At 38.2% G+C, this 24,371-nt stretch overlaps 5 protein-coding genes across 7 annotated transcripts in view; 2 read left to right on the top strand and 3 right to left on the bottom strand.

Annotated features, from left to right (window-relative positions):
• The window catches only part of LOC103472564 (gastrula zinc finger protein XlCGF8.2DB-like), a 29,020-nt gene extending 27,523 nt beyond the window's left edge, over positions 1-1,497 (bottom strand). The window contains exon 1 of the mRNA XM_017307416.1: positions 1,174-1,497. Within this exon, the coding sequence (XP_017162905.1) occupies positions 1,174-1,255 (82 nt within the window). The 5' untranslated portion in view covers positions 1,256-1,497. The remainder of the gene's footprint in view (positions 1-1,173) is intronic.
• A 904-nt stretch (positions 1,498-2,401) lies between these two features.
• LOC103472646 (gastrula zinc finger protein XlCGF57.1-like) lies at positions 2,402-6,351 on the bottom strand. Of its 3 annotated transcripts, none has more exons than XR_001777054.1 (3): positions 5,976-6,351; positions 2,837-5,405; positions 2,402-2,792 (listed from the first exon to the last, which is right to left on the bottom strand). XR_001777054.1 is itself a non-coding variant. In XM_017307407.1 (2 exons), the coding sequence occupies exons 1-2, from the start codon at positions 6,058-6,060 to the stop codon at positions 3,919-3,921; spliced, it is 1,572 nt and encodes a 523-aa protein (XP_017162896.1). In that variant the 5' UTR covers positions 6,061-6,351; the 3' UTR covers positions 2,402-3,918. The 3 variants fall into 3 exon arrangements, 1 of the variants encoding a protein (XP_017162896.1); XR_001777055.1 differs by having other exon boundaries at positions 2,402-2,748; XM_017307407.1 differs by having other exon boundaries at positions 2,402-5,405.
• Positions 6,352-6,790: 439 nt separating this feature from the next.
• Positions 6,791-10,612, top strand: LOC103472565 (oocyte zinc finger protein XlCOF6-like). Its single transcript, XM_008422279.1, has 2 exons — positions 6,791-6,911; positions 8,174-10,612. The coding sequence occupies exons 1-2, from the start codon at positions 6,866-6,868 to the stop codon at positions 10,048-10,050; spliced, it is 1,923 nt and encodes a 640-aa protein (XP_008420501.1). The 5' UTR covers positions 6,791-6,865; the 3' UTR covers positions 10,051-10,612.
• A 1,103-nt stretch (positions 10,613-11,715) lies between these two features.
• Positions 11,716-15,798, bottom strand: LOC103472566 (gastrula zinc finger protein XlCGF57.1-like). The gene is made up of 2 exons (XM_008422280.2): positions 14,889-15,798; positions 11,716-13,795 (listed from the first exon to the last, which is right to left on the bottom strand). The coding sequence occupies exons 1-2, from the start codon at positions 15,061-15,063 to the stop codon at positions 12,537-12,539; spliced, it is 1,434 nt and encodes a 477-aa protein (XP_008420502.1). The 5' UTR covers positions 15,064-15,798; the 3' UTR covers positions 11,716-12,536.
• Positions 15,799-15,927: 129 nt separating this feature from the next.
• On the top strand, positions 15,928-24,098 carry dnai2b (dynein, axonemal, intermediate chain 2b). Its single transcript, XM_017307430.1, has 12 exons — positions 15,928-16,235; positions 17,240-17,401; positions 17,554-17,672; positions 18,442-18,584; positions 19,344-19,457; positions 19,526-19,665; positions 20,328-20,450; positions 21,221-21,444; positions 22,734-22,869; positions 22,949-23,095; positions 23,278-23,505; positions 23,587-24,098. Exons 1-12 carry the CDS (start codon positions 16,053-16,055, stop codon positions 23,956-23,958), a joined length of 2,091 nt encoding a protein of 696 aa, XP_017162919.1. The 5' UTR covers positions 15,928-16,052; the 3' UTR covers positions 23,959-24,098.
• The last annotated feature ends 273 nt before the right edge of the window (positions 24,099-24,371 follow it).

Below are 24,371 nucleotides of genomic sequence, written 5' to 3'. Positions count from 1 at the left end.
GGTGAGAGGTTTTATTTTGACTCTTTGTATTATTTAGCCTCTTCAGAGCCTTCATATGTTATCAGTCTGTTAAAGATAGTATTACTGATAGCAGTGCAATTTGCAGAATGCCTGTTTTTTTTCTTGGAAAAAGTTATTAAAAACAAATTTTTGTCTAAATTAAGGAGAATTCATGGTTCCTTTTTCCACATAATGTAACCAGTAGTGTTTAAAAAAAAATTATGTGATCGGTATCGGTGATCGGCCCTCATGGGATGATCAGAATCTGTATTGGCAGGAAAAAACCTGATCGGCACATCTCTAATAGAAATTGAATGTTTTTTTTCACGAAGCTTTACCATCTGATTAAAAACCCAGACTCATCCAGTCAATACATAATAAGAAGAAATAAGATATGTAAACTTTTAATCAGGATCAAGTGGGTAGTTTATGTTGTTGTTTTTATAGTTAAAAGGGCAAACACTATTCTTAAAATTAAATAAAAGGAATTTGTATTATCGTTAATTTTACAAAAAATTGGCCATAAAATTGGATTAAACTTATGAACAGCTTAAAGGGTGAGCCTGCATCTTGTTTATCCAAAAATATCACATAGACCTTTGAAAAAAGACAGCTTTTGATTTTTGTTATGAATATACTCTATTGGAAATGTGTTATTTTAAAAATCCACAATTTTATTTATATTTTTACATTTTTAAACAAAAGAAAAACTTTTGCAATAAGAGGATGGATACATTTTCTGTGATGGGATGTTATTTGTGGAACATTATATATTAAAAGAAAGAAAAATCCGTTTCCAGCCTGAGAAGAAAATGGATCTAGAAAAAATAGACACCTGAAGTAGTGTGACCACAATGACAATACGTTAAGTGTCATTGTGTTGTGAAAATTAAATTCGATTATTTCATGAAAAAAATATTAAACACTGCAAGAACTTGCACTTTTTAAAAATTATATCCATATCTTTTTAAAAATATATTATTTCTATATCATTTTAGTCATGGTTAAAGAGATCCTGCTGTGACTCAAATTGTTACTCATTTCTGTCAATAAAACCACTTTCAGCTTAATAAAAACAAACATGGACATTTTGTCCACTTCTGATTTGTGTTTTTGCAGGTTTGTTCCATCCTCCTGAATGCTAAACATTAAAGAATTGAAGAGCAAAAGTACCGTCAAACTGAGAGTCCATCTGCTCACTGTGTGTCGGTTCTTCCATCTCTGTTAGCGGTCGTTTCTCCGACGCTTTGAACATCTGAGGTTTTCACTAAACTCCATCAGAAACACTGTCTGTCAAGCTAACTCTAGGCTAAGCTAACACTCTGAGCTTCTATTGATTTCGGGAGCAAATTTAACTGAACAAAGTTGTCAAGGATAATTAAAAACATTGTGACTTTTTAAACGTGTGTATAAGTGACGGGGTAACGCAACGTTAAYCAGGACATTTCCCAACACTGTGAGGAGGAAACTAAACGTTGTTCGGGTAGCTTCTGCTGCTAGGAGACAAACACTTCCGGTAGAAGTGGCGTCAAATAGCCTTCAAAATAAAAGCTCGAAATGAATGGATACGCCAACCCCACAAAGTTTTTCCCAGGCAGGTTCTCCAAATAACCAACGCCAGTGTGTCCAAGAAACAAAATGTATTTTAGTTTTTAGATTTAATAAGTTTTCTTTAATAAGACTTTTTTTTATTATAGAAAATCCATTCATAAATATTCCTAACACTATTAGTACCATTCTTTCTTGAAATGTTATTCATATGTTGCACCAAAGAAAAACTGCTAAAAGTAGCATTTTAAAATTACTTTTACATTTTTAAATTATTGCTCAATTATTTAGTAATTAAACCACAGTGAAGGATCTAAAGAGCTGCAGGCTTTCTAGCTACACAAACCACATAAAACTCAAAATCTTAAAGGGTTTTAAAATAAGGTATATATTTAAAAACAAATAGAGGTAAGAAAAGCTTAGCACACAACTATTTATTATGAAATTATCAAAACTAAATCAATTACTGATTTAAAAGAATATAAATAACAGGCTAATACAGCACAGTTTTAGGATAAATCGACTAAATCAATCAATCAAAAATCTAATTTTATTTGTATAGCACATTTCAGCAGCAAGGCATTTCAAAGTGCTTTATATGATTAAAATAAAAACAGCATGTGACATTGAATAAACAGTGAGAAAGAGAGATTTTAAAAAAAAAGATAAAAACATTAAAACCCGTAACCCTTTAGGACTTCAGTTAAACGTCGTTTAACTGGGATTCTAACCCTCGGGGACTTTAGTCAAAAACACCGTTTGACAAGGACTCCAACCTCTAGGTTTTTAGTTGAACGGCGTCAACTGGGACTCTAAACCCCTTAGAACTTGAGTTAAACGTCGTTTAACTGGGACGTTTTCCAGGGGGGGCTTTACATCATTAAAACGTAGAAAATAAAAAGAAGTTAAAAACATTCTTCCTATCCGCACGAGAAGTTACCCTTAAGGGGTCTCCTCAAAGTAAGGGGGCTCTAAGAGCCTTACCTTTTGCCTTTAGTTGAAACTCTGTCAACTGGGACTCTAACCCTTTTGCCTTTAGATAAATCTCTGTTTAACAAGGACTCTAACCTTTATAGCCTTTAGTTAAATCTCTGTTTAACAAGGACTCTAACCTTTATAGCCTTTAGTTAAACCTCTGTTTAACAAGGACTCTAACCTTTATAGCCTTTAGTTAAATCTCTGTTTAACAAGGACTCTAACCTTTATAGCCTTTAGTTAAATCTCTGTTTAACAAGGACTCTAACCTTTATAGCCTTTAGGTAAATCTCTGTTTAACAAGGACTCTAACCTTTATAAAAACATGGAAGACATCAAAACCCGCACTCTAACCCTAATTTAGCCATAAGCAACTCTAAACAGTTGTTTAGAGTTGGCTTTAGAGTTGGTGTTTAGAGTAAATGAAACTCTTTAAAATGAATAAAAATAATCATCTTCAATCAGATCAACTGTTTTTTCATTCAGAGATGCCCCGTGGGGTAAAGAGATTCTGCCTTCAAAGGCAGCCATAACTACAAACATCAGTGAATGTAAGTTGTGCATAAATGTGAAGGAAGGATAAATATACTTACTCTGAACAGGTTTCCATATAAAAATCCTACGGAAGTCACCCAACTAGTCGACTTGTGTGTAATTTAATCAATCCAGCTGTTCTCTGAAGGCCTCATAAGTTTGAGAACATTTATGAACAAACAGCAACATAAAACCAAACATCACAGCATATGGGTCAGAGAGGAAACTGTCAACACATTTTAAGAAAGTTGGAGTTAAAAAACATCATCCTACTGTTTTAACACCCCAATCAAGAGTAAGGGACAACTACAAACTTATCAAGATGTGATCCATCCGCCTAAACTCAGAGGCCAGGCAGGATGAGTTTAATCTGAGACACAGCCGAGAGCCAACAGACTTTCTACAGGAAATAAAGTCATTTTATAAACCCCACAGTCATGCTGCTGGTAGTAATTTGATGCTGATGTGTTAAAAATATACATATACATTTTACAAACAATAACAAAATATAACTTCACAAGTTTCATCAAAATTTCACATCATGGCCTCTAACAAAAAGCTTCTGCAGTATGAAGGAGTATTAGGGCCATGCTAAGATTTTTTTTAAATTACAAGATTAAATTTGAAATAACAAAAGAAAAATTGCAAAATAAATTTGTATTCATATGAGAATAGTCATAATTACATGAGAATAAACTCATATGACAAAGTTGAAATAATACAAAATGAAGTCAAAATAACACGGGAATAAATTCATAATATGAAAATTAAGTAATAATTTTAGAAGAAATCTGGCGTGAAAAAATTTTTTAATTGAGGAATGTTGAGCATCTTGATTAATCTGCAGCTTGAACACCAACATCAGCTCAGCTTGCTGCGTGAGCTTAAACATCGTTTCTGATGCGTTTTGGACCAGGACAGCTGGGTAAACTTCTTGTTGCAGCCCTTGCAGCTGTACGGTTTCTCTCTGGTGTGAACCCTCGTGTGCAGCTTCAAGCCGTCCTTCCTTTTGAAGGTGGCCTTGCACACGGAGCAGCTGAACGGTCTCTCCTCTGAGTGGGTTCTCATGTGCTGGATCAAGGCGTTCTTCCTGATGAAAGCCACCGCGCAGATGGAGCAGCTGAAAGCTCTCTCACTGTCATGAAATCTCATGTGCCGAGCCAAGCGAACAGCTTTGTTGAAGCTTTGGCCGCACACCTCGCAGGTAGACTTGCTGTGAATTTTTGTGTGGTTCACAAAATCTTGTTTTCTCCTGAAGGCTTCCTGACAGACAGAGCAGCTGAACGGTTTCTCCCCTGTGTGAATTCTTATGTGCTCCACTAAAGTTTGCTTTAGCTGAAAGCGGGCCTCACAGACAGAACACGTGTAAGGTTTTTCTCCTGTGTGACGCCTCATGTGCCGATTCAGGCTCTCCTTGACGCTGAAGTTTTTGTTGCAGACAGAGCAGCTGAACGGTTTCTCCCCACTATGGGTTCTTAAGTGTCGCTTCAAACTGTCTTTTCTTCTAACAGTCGTCGGACAATAAGGGCAGCTGTGTGGTTTCTGTCCGCTGTGAATTTTTGAGTGCTGCACCAGCGTTTTTTCGCTTGAAAAAGGTGCCTTGCAGACAGAGCAGCTGAAAGGTTTCTCTCCACTGTGAGTCCTTGTGTGCTCAGCTAATTCACGCTTGCACAGAAAACCACAGCCACAGATGGAGCAGCTGTAAGGTTTTCTTCCAGTGTGTCTCCTCATGTGCTGAGTTAACCATCCCTTCCTCCTGAAGTTCTGGCCACAGACGGAGCAGCTGAAAGGTTTGTCGTCACTGTGAGTTTCCACATGTTTCATTAAGGCGTATTTCCATATAAAAGCCTGCCGGCAAGAGGAGCAGCTGAAAGGTTTTTCTCCTGTGTGGATTCTCTGGTGTCTTAGTAAGTAAATCTGAAGGCTGAACTTTTCGCCACATTCTGCACAGGTGTGCAATTCACCATTTCCTGACTTACCATCCGCTGACTCTTTATTACTTCTAACAAAGTTTGTATCCGATAAGTCGCTGCTTTCCTCCCAGTTTCCATCACTGATGTCGGTTTCTGTGCAATCTGAAGTGTCGTCTTGATTGTCTGATTCTACACACTGATCGGGTTCTGGTCCAACAGAAGTTCGGTCCTCTTCGGTCTTGCAGTGAAGAAACTCTGAGAGCTGGGGTTTCTCTTCATCATCTTCATTCTTCACTTGGACAGGGCTGAAAGTTAACTCTGTAATCTCATTCTCCTCCTGTTCCTCTTTAATCTGTGGAGGTTTCTGCTCCTCCTGGTCTGGGTTGAGACTCCACTTCTCCTCAGCAACTACTTCCTGTTTGACCTGGTGGATGCCTGCAGGAAAACAGAAACACACCGTGGGTTATTTTTCTATAGAGATTATCCAGACACTATCAGCTGTACAAGAAATGCATGAAACCAAAGAACTCACACATTTCTTGTTTATAACACAACAATCAACAGCAAAAACTTCACTGCACTTTGAGTATTTCTTGTCACAATAAATTTTGCTGGACAATAAATTGTCTCAGAAGTTATTGCGATAAATTATAATATTGTAGAGTATTTATGCCTTATAACGGAGAATTATAGATAATTATAATCTGGCAGTAAAGGAACATTTTTGGTTTAGATTGCAAAAACCTAAAGGTATTGTGGGAAAAGAACTTTGTAACTGTATTTGGATAGATCCAAATTCATTCACTTACTGGGAAATATATAAGAGAATGTAAAGGTAAACTTACCCGATATAATATCATTCAAGTAGATTACTGTGCACCTGTTATATTAAATAGAATTGGTCTGGTTTTAAAGATGACCCACTATTTGCTGCCCTTAAAGTAGATATCAGAAGTCTGGAAACATTAAAAGGTTAAAAACAAAGAGAAAGAGCAGAGACTTTACCAGAAAGTCGGGGAGATTCTCCAGATTTTCTTCCAGTCGGTTCTTCCTCTGCTGGTTCTGGTTGCTCGGTGTCTGACTTCTTCATCCTTTTGAGCTCAGATTTCTTCACACAATCAGAGGAACTTCTTCTCCATAAACTCCATCATGAACACAACCTGATCACCGTCAAAGCGTCGCTCTAACAACGTCCCGTCCTGTCGCTCAGTATGCTAAGCTAACATTAGCTTAGCTGCTGCTAGAAAAATGCCGAAAATGCCGTTAAAATAGCGATGAACTTACATTTAGACACATTAACTGGCCAAATTAACTCCCTCTAGATGGGAGATGTATGGAGAAACTGAACATACAGCAGAAGCTGCTGACAACGACGGACTCACTTCCGTTATTCTTTGTTTTCTCTAGTGCGCCTTCAAAATAAGAGCTCAGATTTGGATACTGCATGCCCGTACGACTAACAATATTATCGTAATTTTGGTTGGTTTTAGTTCGTTCTAAAGAATAATCAGTGTTTATACTGTGCATCAGGTTACAACTGAAATCACATATTTTACACAGACTGTTAAAAAAGACATTGTTTTTATGACTTTATTCATTACTACGACCTATTTCATTAAAGAAAACATTAGCAACTGCTCTATTGCCACGCAGAAACAGAATTATTGACGATAAGCTCAGCCACTATAATTTGCATTAAATCGAAGTAAATTTTTTATGTTATTTTTAACTATATTTGATAAAGCTCTGATAAATATTAAACAGGGATTGCCGTAGTTGAGTTTCATTTCGAAAATTATTACCCGGAAGTAGTTTTCAACCGTTCCGTATTTGTTTACGTTGATAGGTTAAAGTCGTTCGGAGTAACATTTGGCAGTTTTAACTATTTTTAAAGAATGGATCTACATCAACAAAGATCATCTGCTGGATCGAGACACACAGGTTCGGTTCTGTTTCTCTCTTTATTTTATATTCATCAGTTTGTTCTGAAGTTTATATCTGAAAATCGATGCTAAGACAAAGGTAGCTAAGCTCATCTTACAACACAACCTGGCACCTGATATCGTTTTAATTATACTTATGCATTAACATTTTAAAAGTTTTATCGGTAATTCGCTGTATTTTATGCTTATTATGTATCGTAATTATGTTGTTATAAAATAGCATCGATCTTGTGGGAATCTGAACATCCCTTTAACAAATTGTGCTACCTTGTTATTTGCTAAAAGTGATTGAAAATTATGGTATCAGAACCCAAAGAGTGAAACATTGTCATTGGCAAAGACTCAACTCAGACAACAGTTTCAGTAACTAGTTGTGTAATAGTGCTTGTTAGGACCTGGTAATAACTCTTACACAAATGTTACTTCTGATACATGCGGACTCGGTCTGCTGATGTTTTTTGTTGTTACTTTCTTTTATTTTTTGGCTCACAAGTACTTGTGAACTGACCATTTTGGCCCACATGATAAAAAGTTTGAACACCTCTGATTTAGAGCGACTGACCAGACAGTAAGGTTTTGGACTGTGGGAGGAAGCTGGAGTACCCAGGAGGGAACCCACAGACTCACAGGGAGAACATGCAAACTCCATGCATAAGGATTGGAACACAGTTATTCATGTGGAATAAATTTAAGGAATGACCATCAGTAGAAATGCTCAATAACTGGTGTCACCAAAGTCTCTTTAGATGTTTTTCTGTCTGCTATTTGCCTGTTTTTTATTGCCTTAAATCCATTTTGTGTTCTACTAATACATTTTTAAACATAAAAAAAAAAGTTAAGCTGATGTAGTGAGTGAACAGTAACAGATTGTAACTTAAACAAAAGCCAAATATCACTAACTCATCCCATTAATAAACAATATTTATTCATTTTGGGCCTAAATTTGACAGACCATGCCCATTATTGTTTTGCTGGCTTTCAACCCAACAGAGACTTGATTTTACTTAATGTTTTATCTGTTTAACTGCATAATTTTAGTGTTTTGAATTGAGCTTTTAAGTAATTATTTTGTGCTTAGTTTTGTCACTTTATTTTTATGCTTTCTTTTGTCTTATTTCCTTATGACTGATGTTCAGCACATTGTTTCAGCTGTGGCTGTGGTTAAAACACTTTATAAACTTTAAACTTTGAGAGGTTTAACGTAGCAGGTCGTTCATATATAGACACTAATTCAAACATAAACTTGTTTCTGTTTTTTAGCTACCCTGCAGGAGTTTGAAGTAAATACTCCACCGGATCAGCAGATTAATAGCTCCGGACTGGACCAAGAGGACAAGCTTTATAAAGATAAGAAAAACAGTCTGCATCCTCCTCAAAGACTAAGTGAAGCTAATGTTTTTAAACATGCAAGTGAAGACTACATGGAGGACTTAAAAAACTGCCACTCCGTACAGCTGAGTTTAAATAGCCAAATAAAAGAAGAGGCAAGTGATTCGGAAAGTCATTCTGACACAAAACGGCTGAGCTGCTTTTTCTGTGCAGCAGAATTTACAACAGGAGGTCTGCTGACGATACACACCTCAGATCATACAGGAGAGAAGCTGCTGACCTGCATTATCTGCAAGAAAACAGTCACGTCAGAGTCGGAGCTTGTTAATCACGAGTGCGACTCTCTTGAGCATCCTCATAAACAATCCGAGGAACAGATTCCAAGCAGCAAGCTGTTCTGCTGCTCTCAGTGTGGCGACGGATTCTCCACATGCGAAGACCTCGACCTGCACCTCAGGCATCATTCCAGAGGAAAACTGTTCAGTTGTTCAGTCTGTAACACCAGCTGCAGCGACAAAGACTCGCTCATTCAGCACATGAGGCTCCACACCAGACAAACCCAGTTCACCTGCCACGTATGCGGGAAGGACTTTGCCTGGAGGAGGCACCTCACCAAACACATGGAGGTGCACAGGAAAAGGAAGAAGATGTTCCGCTGCAGAGTGTGTGGTGCTGAGTTTTGTACCTATTATCTGCTGTCTAAACACAAGACTATTCATCAGACATCAGAGCTTCCTCAGGAACAGAGCGAGGAGGCGGCTGAGGGTGATGACGCTGGCGCAAGAAACCCGGTGAACACAAATTCTGATCTGCAAAAAGAGACCAACACGGAGGCTTCAGCGTCTTTTAAAACTGAAAATGACTTGTGGACAGACTCAAGTCAACTTCTCCCAAATTTCAACCTCAATGGACCCAACAACATCTCTCAGACTGACAGGATCACAAAGATACAGAAGAAGGTGAAAGAGGAGAATTTGCGACCTCCGCAGATAAAAGAAGAAGAAGAGGAGATGGAGATCGGCAGGTTCACTTTCAGTCCAGTGCCGATGAAGACTGAAGAAGACGAAAAGAAGCCTCAGTTCTTACAGCTTCATCCCGCAGAGCAGCATGAAGACTGCATGGAAGAAGGGGAACCAGATAAGACGGAAAAAACCTCAGAGTTTTCCGACCCTGACACTGACGACAGCGAATGTTGGAGACCGAAAACAAAACTTGGGTCGGGTTCGAATTCAGAAAGCGATTCTGGCAGAAATCCTTCCAGCTGCTCCGATAACAAACCGTCAGAGTCTCTGCAACCCGAGAGCGACGACAGTGTCGACAGTGACTTCTGGAAGGACTACAAGAAGCCGCAGTCGAGCACAAACCTGCAGAAACAAGAGCCTTTGGAGAAAGGAGTGAAATACGTGACGGATGTAAAACCATACAGCTGCCCTCAGTGTGGCAAAGCCTTTCGCTACAGCTCCTACCTGAAGATCCACATGAAGCAGCACACAGAGAGGTACTTCTGTTCCATCTGTGGACACAAATCCACCTCCAGCTCGAACCTCAAGGTTCACATAAGAACTCACACTGGAGAGAAACCGTTCAGCTGCTCGGTTTGTGGGAAAAAATACACAAATAAGGCAAGCATGCTGTCTCACATGTCCATCCACGATGCGGAAAGGAAGTACAACTGTGACACATGTAAGAAAAGCTTTGCTTGGTTCACGGAGCTCAAATACCATCAGTGTGTCGGTGAGTCGTCAGGGGAACGAACACACAAGGAGGACGCGAGCATCAACCTGAAACAATACATGTTATACAGCTGAAGTGACTCATCTGCAGAAGTTGCTTCAATTACTGTTTTTGAAAAAATGTATGTCAGTTATTTCCTGAAGCTTCTTGAAACAGTGAGGTATTTCCTGAAAAATATTCTCTGAAATGGTTCATTTCCTAAGGAAGAGCTCAGCAGTGCCACCTTCTGATAAAAATAAATGAAGTTCAAGTTAAAGTGTCTTCTTGTATCCTATGGGGCTGGTTTACAGGGAAATCTGCTTCTGTAACTGAACACCATTTTTACTGAAGAACTTACAAATGTATTTATTTAATAATCTTCAGCTATGCTGTATCTAAAGTTTTTTGGGGTTTGCAAAAATCCAGAGTTTAGGTCTGGTCTTTTATATTCAAACCTGAAAATGAGTTTGATTCAAAAGAAATCAATAATGTTTTGTATCCCTCAAGTGTTTTATACATTTATCTCAATATGATGAGTTTTCACATTCATCATATTAAGATAAATTATGTCATAAAGAGCATCTTAGCATAAAAAAATACTGATAAGCTAAAGTTGAAATATTACCAGAGAAGCTGCAGCTCCACTTGTATCAGAAATAAAAATGTAATGAAATAGTATTTTTATTTGTTTCAACTTTTTACTATTGTTTTTATTTATTTGTGTTTGTTTTACCTGAAATCCTGAAAGTTTGGGATAAAAATCACCAAAGCGAATCTATTCTGAGAATTTCTTCATAAAGCTGTTGCAGAAGCAGGGATTCTGAATGACTGCCTGAAATAATCAGGTTTCTTGATGTGTTTGTCAAGTTATGTGGTTTTGAAATGTGCTGATTAATGCAACAGGTTGAGACAGATTTTCTGTTTCAGGACTAGAATTTTTATTTTAACTTAAATCAATAATATTCCTTTCCAGATAAATGGTTGTAGTGGGTCTGGTATTAAATAAAACGACACGGACGATGCTAAGGTTGCTTTTTGTTGTTTTTGTTTAATTTATTTGCAGATTTACATTTTATGTTGTGGTATTAAGGACATTGTGGGTAATTGGCCATAGAGGAGTAAATTTCCACCAAAAAATGTCAGATTAACAGTTTCAAGAAAAAAACTTGAATATTCTTTGATATCAAAAAGTCAAGAATTTACTGGAAAAAAAGGAACATCAGATAATAAACTTAGTTTTTTTTTTCTTTTTTAAATTAAGTTTTGACTATAATGCCAAAGAATAGTCTTGTTTTAATATTGTAAATTTATGCCTTTAATAATGGAGGAAACAATTCTTGCAAATTCACAACTTTTTGGTATCACAGAATATATAATTTTTTTCTTGTACACATCCAAAATTAAAATAAAAATGTATGATTTTATTTGGCACAAAATTACTCCTCCAATCTGTTGTGACCCTAGTGCTAAGTAACATTTTTACCTGTCTTCTTTAGTCAAACTATTTTCCTAACTTTGTTTTTTAGATGTTCCAACATGAAGGCTATTTGCACATAGATTTTAAAATTTTATATCACAGTTTTACAGGTTTAATTCTTTTTTTTATCACTGCTCGTGAAGGTAATACAGACCTTTAAACATGAAGTTCTTTATTTGAAGCAGAACTGTAATTAAAGGTTATAATTGTGAAACCCATATAAATTAACATCTGTTGATCAACACGTAAAAAAACTTTTACATTTCAAGTGAAACTAACAGGATCTGACCAGGCAAGTGTTTATTTATTCTGGTGTCACAAATTAGTTCAGAACATATTTGTATGGACCCCACATGATCTGATACAGTTTGAACATCGGTCATTGTAACTTTTTGTCTTTAAATCGATCTGTGACCTCCTGGATTTGCCATCGATGTGCTTTTGGGAGTAATTTTGTTAGGCTGACCACTCCTGGGAAGAATGGAAATAGGATCCCAGACTATAGACGTCAATGACCGTTTCTAATCTTTTCTTGAATCTCTTTAGCTCAGGACGTGATGTGTTGGATCCACTCCATTATGCATCAGTACCTTGAAAACATCCACATCCATTAATAATACAGAAAACTACCACACAATTCTTCCAGTCAGATGTTCTTCAAGTCAGGGGCCTGCAGCTTTGATTATGTCTGTATCTGCCAAAGAGAAGCATAAATGCTGCTGCTTTTGATCTGATGCATGCCTTGGGTTTGCTTGAGTTCAGTTCTTCTTCTTGCATGGAGTTCAGAAAAAATGAAGCAGATTGCACTGCTTCATGATTTGCATCTATATTTATTTTATTTAAAATGCACCAATTATTTTTTTTATACCCATCACAGTTCAAGGTTTTTAGCATTTCCTAGACTTATGTGCACTTAAAGACCTAAAGACAATACATGTTTGAGTGGAGTATTATAGTAGAAAAGAAGGTTAATTGGGTTAAATAGGATAATATTCCACAGGGTTAGGAATTAGAGAACATTTTCACCAATATTCAATAAAATATGAGGTTTAACAGCTGCAAATAAGATGCATCCAATTTCAAGTAAAGTTTGTCATCTAGAAYTCATTTCTGGTCTTGATGGACTTCCAGATGTTTAGTCAGACCTCCTTTCTGTCTGTATCTTCTCCCACACACCGGACAGCTGAAGGGCTTTTCTCCTGTATGAATCCGCATGTGAACTTTTAGGTTCCCACTTTCAATAAAACCTTTCCCACACACGGTGCACTCATAGGGTTTCTCACCCGTGTGGATCTTCACATGTTTCTGCAAGCAGCCGTTCCATGAGAAACACTTCCAGCAGATGGGGCACTTATAGGGCTTTTCCCCCGTGTGGCATCTCATGTGAGCCTTCAGTTGTCCCTTAAAGCCAAATATTTTCCCGCACACAGAGCAATTGAGATGTTTCTTACAGGTAGAACATCCTGTACAGTTTACATGGACTTTACCACTTCCACTTTCATCGACTCTGAGATTAGATCCTGCTTTTAAATCCTCTTGAGGGGCTAATTTTTGTCTTTTCACAAAGTTTCTGCTCGCCCCCACCTGGCTGTGATGACGAAGCTGCTGTGACTGATGAAGACTGCATTTAATTATGCTGTCACCTTTGTGAACAGCCATGTGCATGTTCAGATTCCCTCGTTGTGTGTAGCTCTTTCCACAAATGGCGCAGCTGAAGGGTTTCTCTCCTGTGTGAATTCTCATGTGGACCTTAAGGTTGCCGCTCTCGCTGAACCTTCTTCCGCACACTGAGCACCTGAAAGGTTTCTCCCCCGTGTGGATTCTCATGTGCTTCTGGAGACGTCCTCTCCACGAGAAGCACTTCCTGCAAACCGGACACCGGAAAGGTCTGTCTCCTGTGTGGCATCTGATGTGCAGCTTCAGGTAGCTCAGGGAGCCGAATCTTTTCCCACATTCAGAGCATCGGAACGAGTTCAGAACATTAGACCCGATGTCGTTCAGAGGATTCTCATGATCCTGGATTACATCACACTCCTCATCTCCAGGATCAGTTCTTGGTGCCATCAAGTCTGGATTAGTGTAACCGACACCAGTCTCAGGTTCTTCACCGTCGTCTTCCTCCAGAATGATAACGATCTCTTCAGTCTGACTGTCATGAAGCTCAGAAGACTGAGTTTCCACCTCCTGTTCTTCTGTCTTCACATGGACAGAACCACTAAACATGTTGGTGATTTCAACTTCCTCTTGTTCCCTTTTAAACTGGAGGCTCTTTGGTTCCTCCTGGTCGACTGTGGAGCTTTTCTCCAGCTGCTGCTGCTGCTCAGAGTGAAGCTTCATCAACATCTGCTGGACATCCGAATGACCTAAAGCACAGAAACACAAGAAAGGGAGAGATTTTTGGTAATGGTTCCTAACAGCAGCAGTTTCAGCATTCAACATAGTTAAATTTTGGTGTTTCAGAAGTGTTTTCTCCAGTAAGTAATGAAAATATATTTTCTTGCTATTGTGAAGAGTTAGCTGACTCTTCTGTACCACAATTTAACAACAGTAATATTTTATGTCGCCAGTTTTAGTTAATTAAAAGTGTGTTTTCTTGCTAGTTGTACTTTAATTGTGAGCACAACTGGTTATAACTCATCTATTTTAGCATGTTGGCATGACATACTAAATGTCAATGTTTGAGCCATATTTTAAATATCTCAAACATTATGTTTGAGATATTTAAAATAAAAGGGGAAAACACTTAACATTTTATAAAGCCAATGTTATGTTAAACCATAAATTTTATATATTTATGAAACAGAATAATATGAATTGTTGATCTCTAGCTATTTATTTGACCTTTTTTTTTTATTCGCACCATAATTACATTTCTTTTTGGGTTGATTTATGTGGTTGAAATGAAAATCAGAATGATAAAAACGGAAAATGTGGAATTTGCAGAGTAATAAAACAGATTTCATTTGGCKTTCTGTCAACATTTCCTCCTGCCTCTCTTCAAATTTGTGGAGTAAATGTCTAATAATTATACATTTATTTTTTTTCCATCTGAGCTGTGAAATGTGGAAAACTTTAAGAAACATGACCTTTTTTTTTGCCGAGTTTAAATTGTGACATCCGTAATATTAATTTGGAGACATTTAACACTGCTGTTTTTTACTCGAGGGATTTCTTGGACGTCTACTTTTTACTTTTACTTGAATAAAATACGTTAAAGTAATGCTACTCTTACTTGAGTACAAATTTTATGCACTCTACCCACCTCTGTCTATATCATTTAGGTTACATTCCTGCTGCAGAAAAAACAAACAAAAAAGAAAAACAGAAAATCATGCAGCACTTCTTAATCATAATAAAACGTCAGATTTTTGTTTTCTGACAAAATACAAAGTATTTTATTCCTTCAAACACTGTGATTGCTGTTAGAGCATTTACAACCCCAGTTTAGATGCAAACCTGCTTTGCGATGCTTCATTTCAGCCGTTAAAATCACATCCAGAAAGTCTCGATGGCGTCGCTCCGTCTCCTCTTCGTACTCCAGGATCGTCTCCTCCAGATGTCCCAGGATGTCCTCCACGGCCGCGGACAGCCGCTGGCTGACGAAGACCTTCAGACTCTGGAGTCTGGACATCTTTATAGCTGAAGACTTTGGCGGTTTTTGGGCTGTTTTACACAAGAGAACCAAACCAAACCATCCTTCGGCTTAATTTGAGTAAACAAACGATCGGTTTCCGGGTCGGTTTTCAAAATAAAAGCCCCAATTCGCGACTTCCACGTTTTCTTTTACAACTTCTTGTCATTTAACTCCATCGTGATTTGTTTTTTTCCAGGTATTGGTCCATGTAAATTTTGAATTAAAGACCAGTAGCTCTTTGTCTAACTTTAGGCAAAATATGTCTAAATCTGGGTTTTGCATTGACTTGACAGTGACTCGTGTTGGAAAAAAAATAGATTTTGTTTTAGAGATTTGAACATATTTATGACATTTTGAATGAGTACTATTGATTGTGACATCTTTGTGACAGTTAGTACATCAGAGCAGAAMATTTTTCTTTGTATTGAAACTCAAACTAACTAAGGTTGTGCTTTTTTAAGATGTAAAATTAGTCCCTTTAAAGTTAGGTACTTTTGTTTGGATTTGTTATAGTAAACATTGACGTGTTTTTTGAGTCTTTCCCTGCTACTTAAGAGATTAAGTGGAAATTTAAACGGTCTATGTCATATTAGAGATTCAAACAAATAATAACGAGACTCAGAGTTATAATTTGGACTTTTAAAATGAATTAAAGGCTGAATATCAACTTTTTAAAATTATAATTACCGCATCCCATATTTTAAATTTAATAGGATAAAACCGGTCTCCATTGTGGTGAATAAAAATAGGTGAAATTAACTACATTATTTCTTTCTGAAAACTATAGCCGTTAAAAAAAGAAGTTGTTGCCATGGCGGCGTTGCTAGGATACGACAAGCCGCTGCGCCGCCATTGTCGTCTTTCTTTCTTTCAGTTGGAGCTCGTCTTCCGTTCTTTGGACAAAGTTTTAGCCCGGTTTGCTCTGAGTCCGTCCTTCCGCTTCTCGGCGCCTGTCCCCGGCGGCTGCACGGCGAATCCCGCCAGCCATGGAGATCACCTACGTTTACACGAAGTTCCGCCGGGAGTTTGGCCGCCAGGGTCTGTTCTCCGACCGGGCTGAGGCGGTGATGGTGGACATCCAGCCGAATCCGAGGCTGATCAGCAACTTTGTCGTAAAGACCCCCAGAGATCAGGCCTCGCAGGCCTGCATGGACATGTCCGAGCACCCGGTTGGTTTACCTTTTAAATTCATTTTTAAATAACTGTTTGTGGCAACAATTTCTGGCCGTTCCATAGTAAATCACTTATATGACATTATTACTTAATCATGTAGGGGCTGTTATTATTATATGAGATTTAGGAGAAGGGAAAAATAAATCAGCAAATTAGGTGAAACCTACTAAATAAATGCAAGATTATAAAGTGCAGAATCTGAAAACCTGTTCAGCTTTTTAGTAGCTTGATGGAGCAATCTGCTGGTTCTGCTGCTTGTGATGCTGGGATATATTTGGCTCTTTTCATGTGCAGAAAGTTAACATGAATAGAGGGAAATATTTTTTTAGTCTTTAGCTGCTTTTTTATTTATGGTGTCTAAATAATTGTAGCTTCTGGATGAACCAAACCCGGTGTGTGAAATCTTAACCCCCCCCATATATCAACAGAAATATGCAAACAATTGAAAAGTTATCAAAGTTTTGGTAAAATCATTTAAGATAAATAAATAAAAATCTAATAAAATAATTGAATGTGGTGTATAAACATGCTTTCTGTGCCATATTGTCATCTGTTTAGTAATTAGAAACTACTTATTTAACCTACTTGAAAGCCTATTAAAGATGGAAACATTTTAAACATATATAAATATGTATTGTAGGTTTACAGTGAAGTAATATTTTTTCTTTTAATACTTTTAGATCTTGGTTTTATAGACCATCCTCTAACATTGTAGCTTGTTTTGTCGTGTTCATTTATGAACTTTAAACGAGCCAAGATTAAAGGTTTTTCACATTACTGGGACATGATGCAACATCCCTGAGAAAGATTTTGTTTTTGCTTTCTGTAAATGGATAAAAGTCTAATTTTAGCATATTTTGGTGGACTTAATAAAATTATTCCTGGCTGTGAAAGTATGTAAAGTGTTTGGAGGAAACAGTGAAACTACCTGGCGCTTTTAAGTTTTAAGCAACTAAGGATTAAACCCTGTTAATCTGGGTAAGATGCTTGTCGTTTTCAGGTAAACACTGAGCGCTTTGAGTCCAGCAGTTGTGGCATAAACCACGTGGAGGGCGCGTGGCCAAAAGACATCAACCCGAAAGACCTGGAACAAACCGTCCGCTTCAAGAAGAAGATTGAAAAAGAGGAAAACTACGTCAACAGCCTCGTGCACCTGGGCTACGTAAGATCAACTTCGGTCCAATCAGCAACTAGAAGTCACCGCTGCTTTCGTTCATTTGATTTTAAGTCTTTCCATTCAGGTGAAGACAGAAAATTTTGTTTTATCAATTTATAAAACAACTGCTGTCCCTCTGCTATCGCCGTGACAACCAGGTGATGGACCACTGCATCAAGCAGAACAACACCATAGACATCTACCAGGAGCACTTCAAGGAGGACGAGATGGAGAAAGTACCGGAGCTGCCGACAGCGAAGACCAAGAGCGTCTTCAGGTAAATCTGACCAATGGCTCAAACCAGCAATTATTTTAGTTATTGATCAATTTATCGATTACACTGACGATTTAACGGATAAATTATGCAGATTTTTCATGTAATCACTTCAGCCTTCTTTAACAGTATTAAAAATACATTAGATGATGCAAATAAATACGATATTCAATAAAAATTTTAATAAGAAAATAAAAATTTTCTTGCATAAAATGCAATAGCAGCATTCCTCTGGTGAACGCTTGTACCAAAGGATTCAATTCAATTCAAAAACACTTTACTGTTCCTACAGGGAAATTAAATGTTGGTGTGATTAATTAAGATTTTTCTGCAGCTGAAAAATATTTCTAACATGTTTTAACTTAAACCTTTCTGCTCAACTTAACGTCAATACAGTGTGGGGATGATCTGGTGATTATTTTTGGATTAACTGATTATTAATTGGATATCAAAGGGTGTTTAATAAGATATTTATTTGCAGAATTTGAACCTGGTGAAGACAAAATTGTCACTTGAGGAGTTCATAGAAGGAAGAAGGGATTTTTTTTTTAAAATCTTAATGTAAAATTTTTATATTTTTTGTACAGTTTTGGCTTCAGTGTGTTTTTTCCTCCAGAAAATGATCCTTTTTAGAGTCTGTATAGAGCAGTTATCAATCTATTATTAGTCGATTATTTCAATAATCGATTCATCACCATTAATCTGATTAATCGCTTCAGTCCTACGTCAGACTGATTCACCAATGAGACTTTGTGCTTCACGTCTCGCTCAGAGATCCGAACCAGGTGAAGCGAACCATCACCAGCCTGTCGTGGCATCCCGACGGTGGCAGGAAGTTGGCGGCGGCGTACTGCAGCCTGGACTTCCAAAAAAGCCCCCCAGACATGAGCTTCGACTCCTACATCTGGGACCTCGGTGGGTCAGACTTCAGTCACAGAGGCCTGGTGACGTATTCATGCAGGTTTTCTTCACACAATGCAACCAAACACATCCAGTGGTAGTGGCAGCATCATGCTGTGGGGATGCTCTTCTTCAGCTGGGGCAGGGAAAAGATGGAATAATTGGTTCGTAAAATAACTTTTAGTTGCAGCACTAAAAAGAAGTTTGATCTGATTTAACTTAAGACAGTGGGGAAAAAACTAATCTAGTGTATGTAAACTTCTGGTTTAAGCTGCAGATGTTTCCAGATGTTTCCATCTAGTCTGACTGAGGGCGGGATATTAAAACAAACGTGCAGAAATTAAGAATCCAGGCGTGTAAATCTGGTGGAGACATGACTGAGAGGAACTGAAAATTCAGATTATCTTTAGTGTCATTAAACACAACATCAGAGATGCATACTAGCTCACAAACAGAAACCAGCTGGATATACTATGGAAAAAATAATGTAAAATAGAATAAGAACCAGATCAAAAAGGGGAAGTCTGTATAAATATGAGTGAAAACCTTTGAAATTTTTGCAAAAAAATGTGTCAGGAATAATATAAAATCCACACCATACACCAAACAATTTTATTTAAAAAAAACAACAAACTTTGTGTTATTTTGCTTTCACTTCACAGCTTCAAGCTCCTCTGAGTCTGTCCAAAAAAAACAACAGCTTTGATATTTATAGTTCTAAGATAGAAACGTATTTCCACCTGAACCAGATTTGTTGGACATTTTGTCTTCCAGAGAAACCAAACTACCCTGAAATGGCTCTGAAACCAGAATCTCCACTGGTTTGTCTGGAGTACAACCCGAAGGACCCCCACACTCTGCTGGGGGGCAGCTACTGCGGCCAGATTGGTGCGTTCGCATTCAGGACTCAAGTCATTCCCAGGGTGGGGATTTATCTGTGGCTGCGTTTGTTTTAGTCTTGTGGGACACCCGGAAGGGCAGCCATCCTGTGGAGTATTCGTCTTTGGAGCACTCCCACAGAGACCCGGTTTACAAGATCATCTGGCTGCAGTCCAAGACGGGAACAGACGCATTCTCCGCCTCCACCGACGGACAGGTGGACCAATCCCACACAGATTAAATCATGTCTTACAGGTGGATTAATATGGGACTGAGCCGATTGATCAAGTATTGAAATGATCGTTAATTAATTTACTAATCGTTAACTGCGATGTGCACTGAAGAACAGGTCATTTACTGAAAGAACAACCCAGATATTAAGACATTAAGCCAAAACCGTATAAAAAATATATAAGTTTTGCATTTAAGACAAAAACAGCTTTTAATAAGTTTAATCAAAAACTCATCAAGTGGCGTAGATTTAACTTCACCTGATTTAAATTCTGTAGATAAAAAACCCATAAAGCTCCTTTTACCATTGAATTATTAATTAGTTAATCTAAACGTAAGTTCTACTCTGTACTGATAAGTCAGGCTGAGCTTTTCACATGTTGATGTCATAAATATTTTTTAACTCCAGATTCATCCTCCGCTACTTATTTTCAAACATTCGCTAAAGAAATGCTGCGTTGTTGCATTTCAGACAAGAAATAATAATTTACTAAAATGATCGCTAGCTATCGCTTTAGATCAGTGACGGCTGGACCGGGCCGGACCGGACCGGTCAGTGAATGATGGGAGGGACATTTGATGGATCAATGGAGATGTCCTGGTTAAAGTAATGAGCCTTTGAGCTGACGGTTTATCTTGTCTTGTCAGATTCTGTGGTGGGACGTCCGTAAGCTGAGCGAGCCAACAGAGCGCCTGGTTCTGGACCCGAGCCGGGAGGGGAACCTGGACCAGGCTCTAGGTGCCATCTCCCTGGAGTTTGAGCCCACCATGGTGACCGTTTGCTGCTGTTACCTTGTTTTTCTTCTGTTCACAAACTGAAACTGCAGTTTTAACATTTATTCATTCAGAGTGAGAATAGTACTAAATTAGATTTAATGATTTCAGGATTGATGAATTAAAACATTTGAAATTGTTTAAATTTAACATTGACAGGAACTGCCACTTTCCTACTAAAAGTCCTCATAGTTTAGTTGTTGTTACCATGGCTACAATCTGATGCTATCAGTTTAACCATTGTGTCCGAGGTCAGTTTAGCCAATAATGCCGCTCAGCAAATAATCACCAATTATCACCGATTGTTTATAAGCTAAGCTAATTAAACATGGCCGCCTCTCCCAGATTCCTCCAAATCTGTGTAGAAATGCTGTTAATATGATCAAACCAGGAAGAAACGTCTTCGGTTTCAGGCCTGGACTTACTTTCATCAATAATTGTGTATCTTATAATTTTAGGACATTATTATTTGTCAACAACTTACATTTTTTATTATGTTTTTATCATATAAAGCACATTAAACTGCCTTGTTTCTGAAATGTGCTTTTCAAATAACCTGGATTTGACTACCTCGCCTTCATTTTCCCCCCTTTTATCTAGTAATAATAATAATAATAATAATAATAATATATCCACCTCTGCACAAGCAGTCAATCGATGTTAAGAGCTTAAGTTACAAAAAACAAGACTTACTTATTTTTAATGCTTTTTTTAAACATAAGTCTGCTGGAAGCTAAATGTCGACACCCTGATCATGTTTCCCTCAGCCAACAAAGTTCATGGTGGGCACAGAGCAAGGCATGGTGGTGTCCTGCAACAGGAAGGCGAAGACTCCGGCCGAGAAGATCGTCTGCACCTACGAGGGCCACCACGGACCCATCTACTCCATTCAGAGGAACCCCTTCTTCCCCAAGAACTTCCTGACTGTTGGGGACTGGACGGCCCGCATCTGGTCAGAGGACATCAAGGAGTCCTCCATCATGTGGACCAAGTAGGAACCTGCCTTGCTCGTCTGGAAGAGGCTCTGCAGAGCTCACTGTGTCGGGCTGTCCATCTGCTTTCCATTTTGTTTCTCCTTCATTGTCTTTTCTCTTCCTCTTCTTCCTGAACTTTCTGGTCCTTTTTACTCTAAATACCGGTGAAGCATGTTATTGTTGATACGATATCTGAGGTTTACACTGCAAACACACAAAATCTTCAAGTCCTTTTGGTCTAGTTTCTTGTGTAAATATTTTAGTACAGCTGAAATAAGGCAAAACTAACTTTCAAGTAACTTTTCAGCAAGAAAGCGTGTTTTAAGTCAGTAATTCCTTAATATTGATAAAATAATTCTAGTTCCACTGGCAGATTATTTCACTTACAACAAAACATTTTTCCCATGTTATAATGGAAATAATCTACCAGTGAAACTATAACTATTTCATCAATATTAAGGAATTATTTTTAATTATTTATTAAACGTTCCTTGTAAGTTAGTTTTGTCTAATTTCCAGTTTGCTAAGATATTTGCACTAGAAACTAGGCCAAAAATATCTGGTAAAATTTTGTGTTTTTGCCGTGTAGTGTCGGACGATACCAGTCTGATACAGAGAAACAGAGCTGGATTGATTTAAAACATTTCTTTTTCTAAATTAAAAATGTATCAATCAATCAATCAAATTTTATTTGTATAGCACATTTCAGCAGCTTTACATAATTAAAATAAAAACAGAAATAATCAGTGAGAAAGAGAGAGATTTAAAAAAATTTAAAAAACAAAATAAAAATAAAAACAAAAAAACAAAAAACATTACATCATTAAAACGTCGAAAAGAAAGAAGAAGAAATTAAAAACATTAAAGACATAAAAAAGATGGAAGACATCAAAACCGGCACTCTAACCCTAATTTAGCCATAAGCAACTCTAAACAGGTGAGTTTATGTCATAACTCTGCTTGGTCAAACCTGTAACAACGATTCTTTAATTTGCTCCGTCGGTGCAGTTAGGAGAAAAACAGCAAATGTAAAATAAATAATAAAGAAACTGAAAAAAAAAAAAACAGGTTGACTGAAAGAATAAACTGCAGCAAATCTTCTGTCAAATGGATCAGAAAGTACAATTAGGAATTCCAAATGTAAAATAAATAAACATGACGTCACTCAGACAGAACTGATGGGCCACATTGTCACTGATCCAGATTTTTTTTCCAATATCGTGACCGATAGATATTAATATCGCTTCGGTGCCTCTCGGCTAAATACCAGACGTCAGTTTTATTGCTCTGTGTTTTTGCACTGCAGGTACCAGATGTCCTACCTGATGGACGCCTGCTGGAGTCCAGTGAGGCCTTCTGTCTTCTTCACGGTGAAGATGGAGGGCGTGCTGGACGTCTGGGACCTCCTGTTCAAACAGAGTGAGCCCACGCTGAGCGTCAAGGTGCTCCGACCCCACCACAGCTCCCAGCAGCATCTCCTCCGCCGAGTCAGAATCACCGTGACGTTTGCTCTGTCCACAGGTGAGTGACAAAGCGCTGTACAGCCTCCGTATCCAGGACAACGGCCAGGTGCTGGCGTGCGGCTCCCACAGCGGCGACACCACGCTGCTGCATATCTCCTCTGGACTGTCTACCCTGCAGAAGAACGAGAAGAGTCTAATGGCTGCTGTAAGAAGCACAAAACATTTCCTGATCAGAGATTTCACTAGTAAATGTACTGCCTTGCAAAAATATGAACTAAAACAACTCCTGCTTTTTTTTAAAAGAAAGCATTTAAGAGTTTGTTTCACACTGGAATAACCTTTATCCTCCAGCATCCTCTGAAAAAATGTTTCTGCGTTACTCTGCAGATGTTTGAGAGAGAGACGAAGCGAGAGAAGATCCTGGAGGCCCGTCAGAGGGAGATCCGTCTGAAGGAGAGAAGTCGCTCCGAACAGAGCAGAGAGGACGAGGCGTGGCGGGAGGACGGAGACGACGACCCCGACCAGATCCTCGCCAAGGTTGAGAGCGACTTCTACAGCATGGTGGAAATAGAGACGAGGAAGAGGGAGAGGGAGAGGAGAGCGGCAGAACCACAGGCAAGGAGAGACGGGGGATCGTTTGGTTGTCATTCTTATCGGTCACATCTGTTTTATCATCTGTTTCACTCTTTCCTCAAGGAGGAAGAGGCCTGTGATAAAAATGAAGTGAAGAATGAAGAAGAAGAAGTGCAGAAAGAAGATGAAGTGCAGAAAGAAGATGAAGTGCAGAAAGAAGATGAAGTGCAGAAAGAAGTGCAGAAAGAAGAAGATGAAGTGAAGATAGAAGATGAAGTGAAGAATGAAGAAGATGAAGTGCAGAAAGAAGATGAAGTGCAGAAAGAAGTGCAGAAAGAAGAAGATGAAGTGAAGAAAGAAGAAGTGCAGAAAGAAGAAGATGAAGTGCAGAAAGAAGAAGATGAAGTGCAGAAAGAAGAAGATGAAGTGCAGAAAGAAGAAGGTGAAGTGAAGAATGAGGGAGAAAATGATGAAAAGAATGAAGAAGATTGTTAAACTGAGTAATCCTTATGAATGAGAACATCTGTCCTGCCTCAAACTCTTCACCTTCGTTCCAGTTTAAAGTTTTTCCATTTACTTGTTATTTGCATCTCAGTTTTCACATTCTGGCTTCATTAAACTGAGCGCAGTTCGTCTGTGTTTGTGTGATCTGTTCATGCACCATGGAGCACTTCAGAAAAACAGGGTTCTCAAACAGTCTGGAAAGGTTTTACAAAAACAAGCAACAACAATCAGGCTGGGGAAAAAACAAGCAGTCTCTTGTGTTTGTACAGTTAGACTTTAAAACTGATCATTGTAGAAATATGAACTTCATTTCTGTACTTTAAAGACTGGCAGAAAAAAACAAAACGACTAAACCACTGAAATCAAACACTGAAACATTTTCTAATGTTTTCTATTTTCAAATT

Source organism: Poecilia reticulata, linkage group LG11, assembly GCF_000633615.1.
Source record: "Poecilia reticulata strain Guanapo linkage group LG11, Guppy_female_1.0+MT, whole genome shotgun sequence".
Taxonomy (NCBI): Eukaryota; Metazoa; Chordata; class Actinopteri; order Cyprinodontiformes; family Poeciliidae; genus Poecilia; species Poecilia reticulata.
This window is presented reverse-complemented; position numbering and strand designations above follow the sequence as displayed.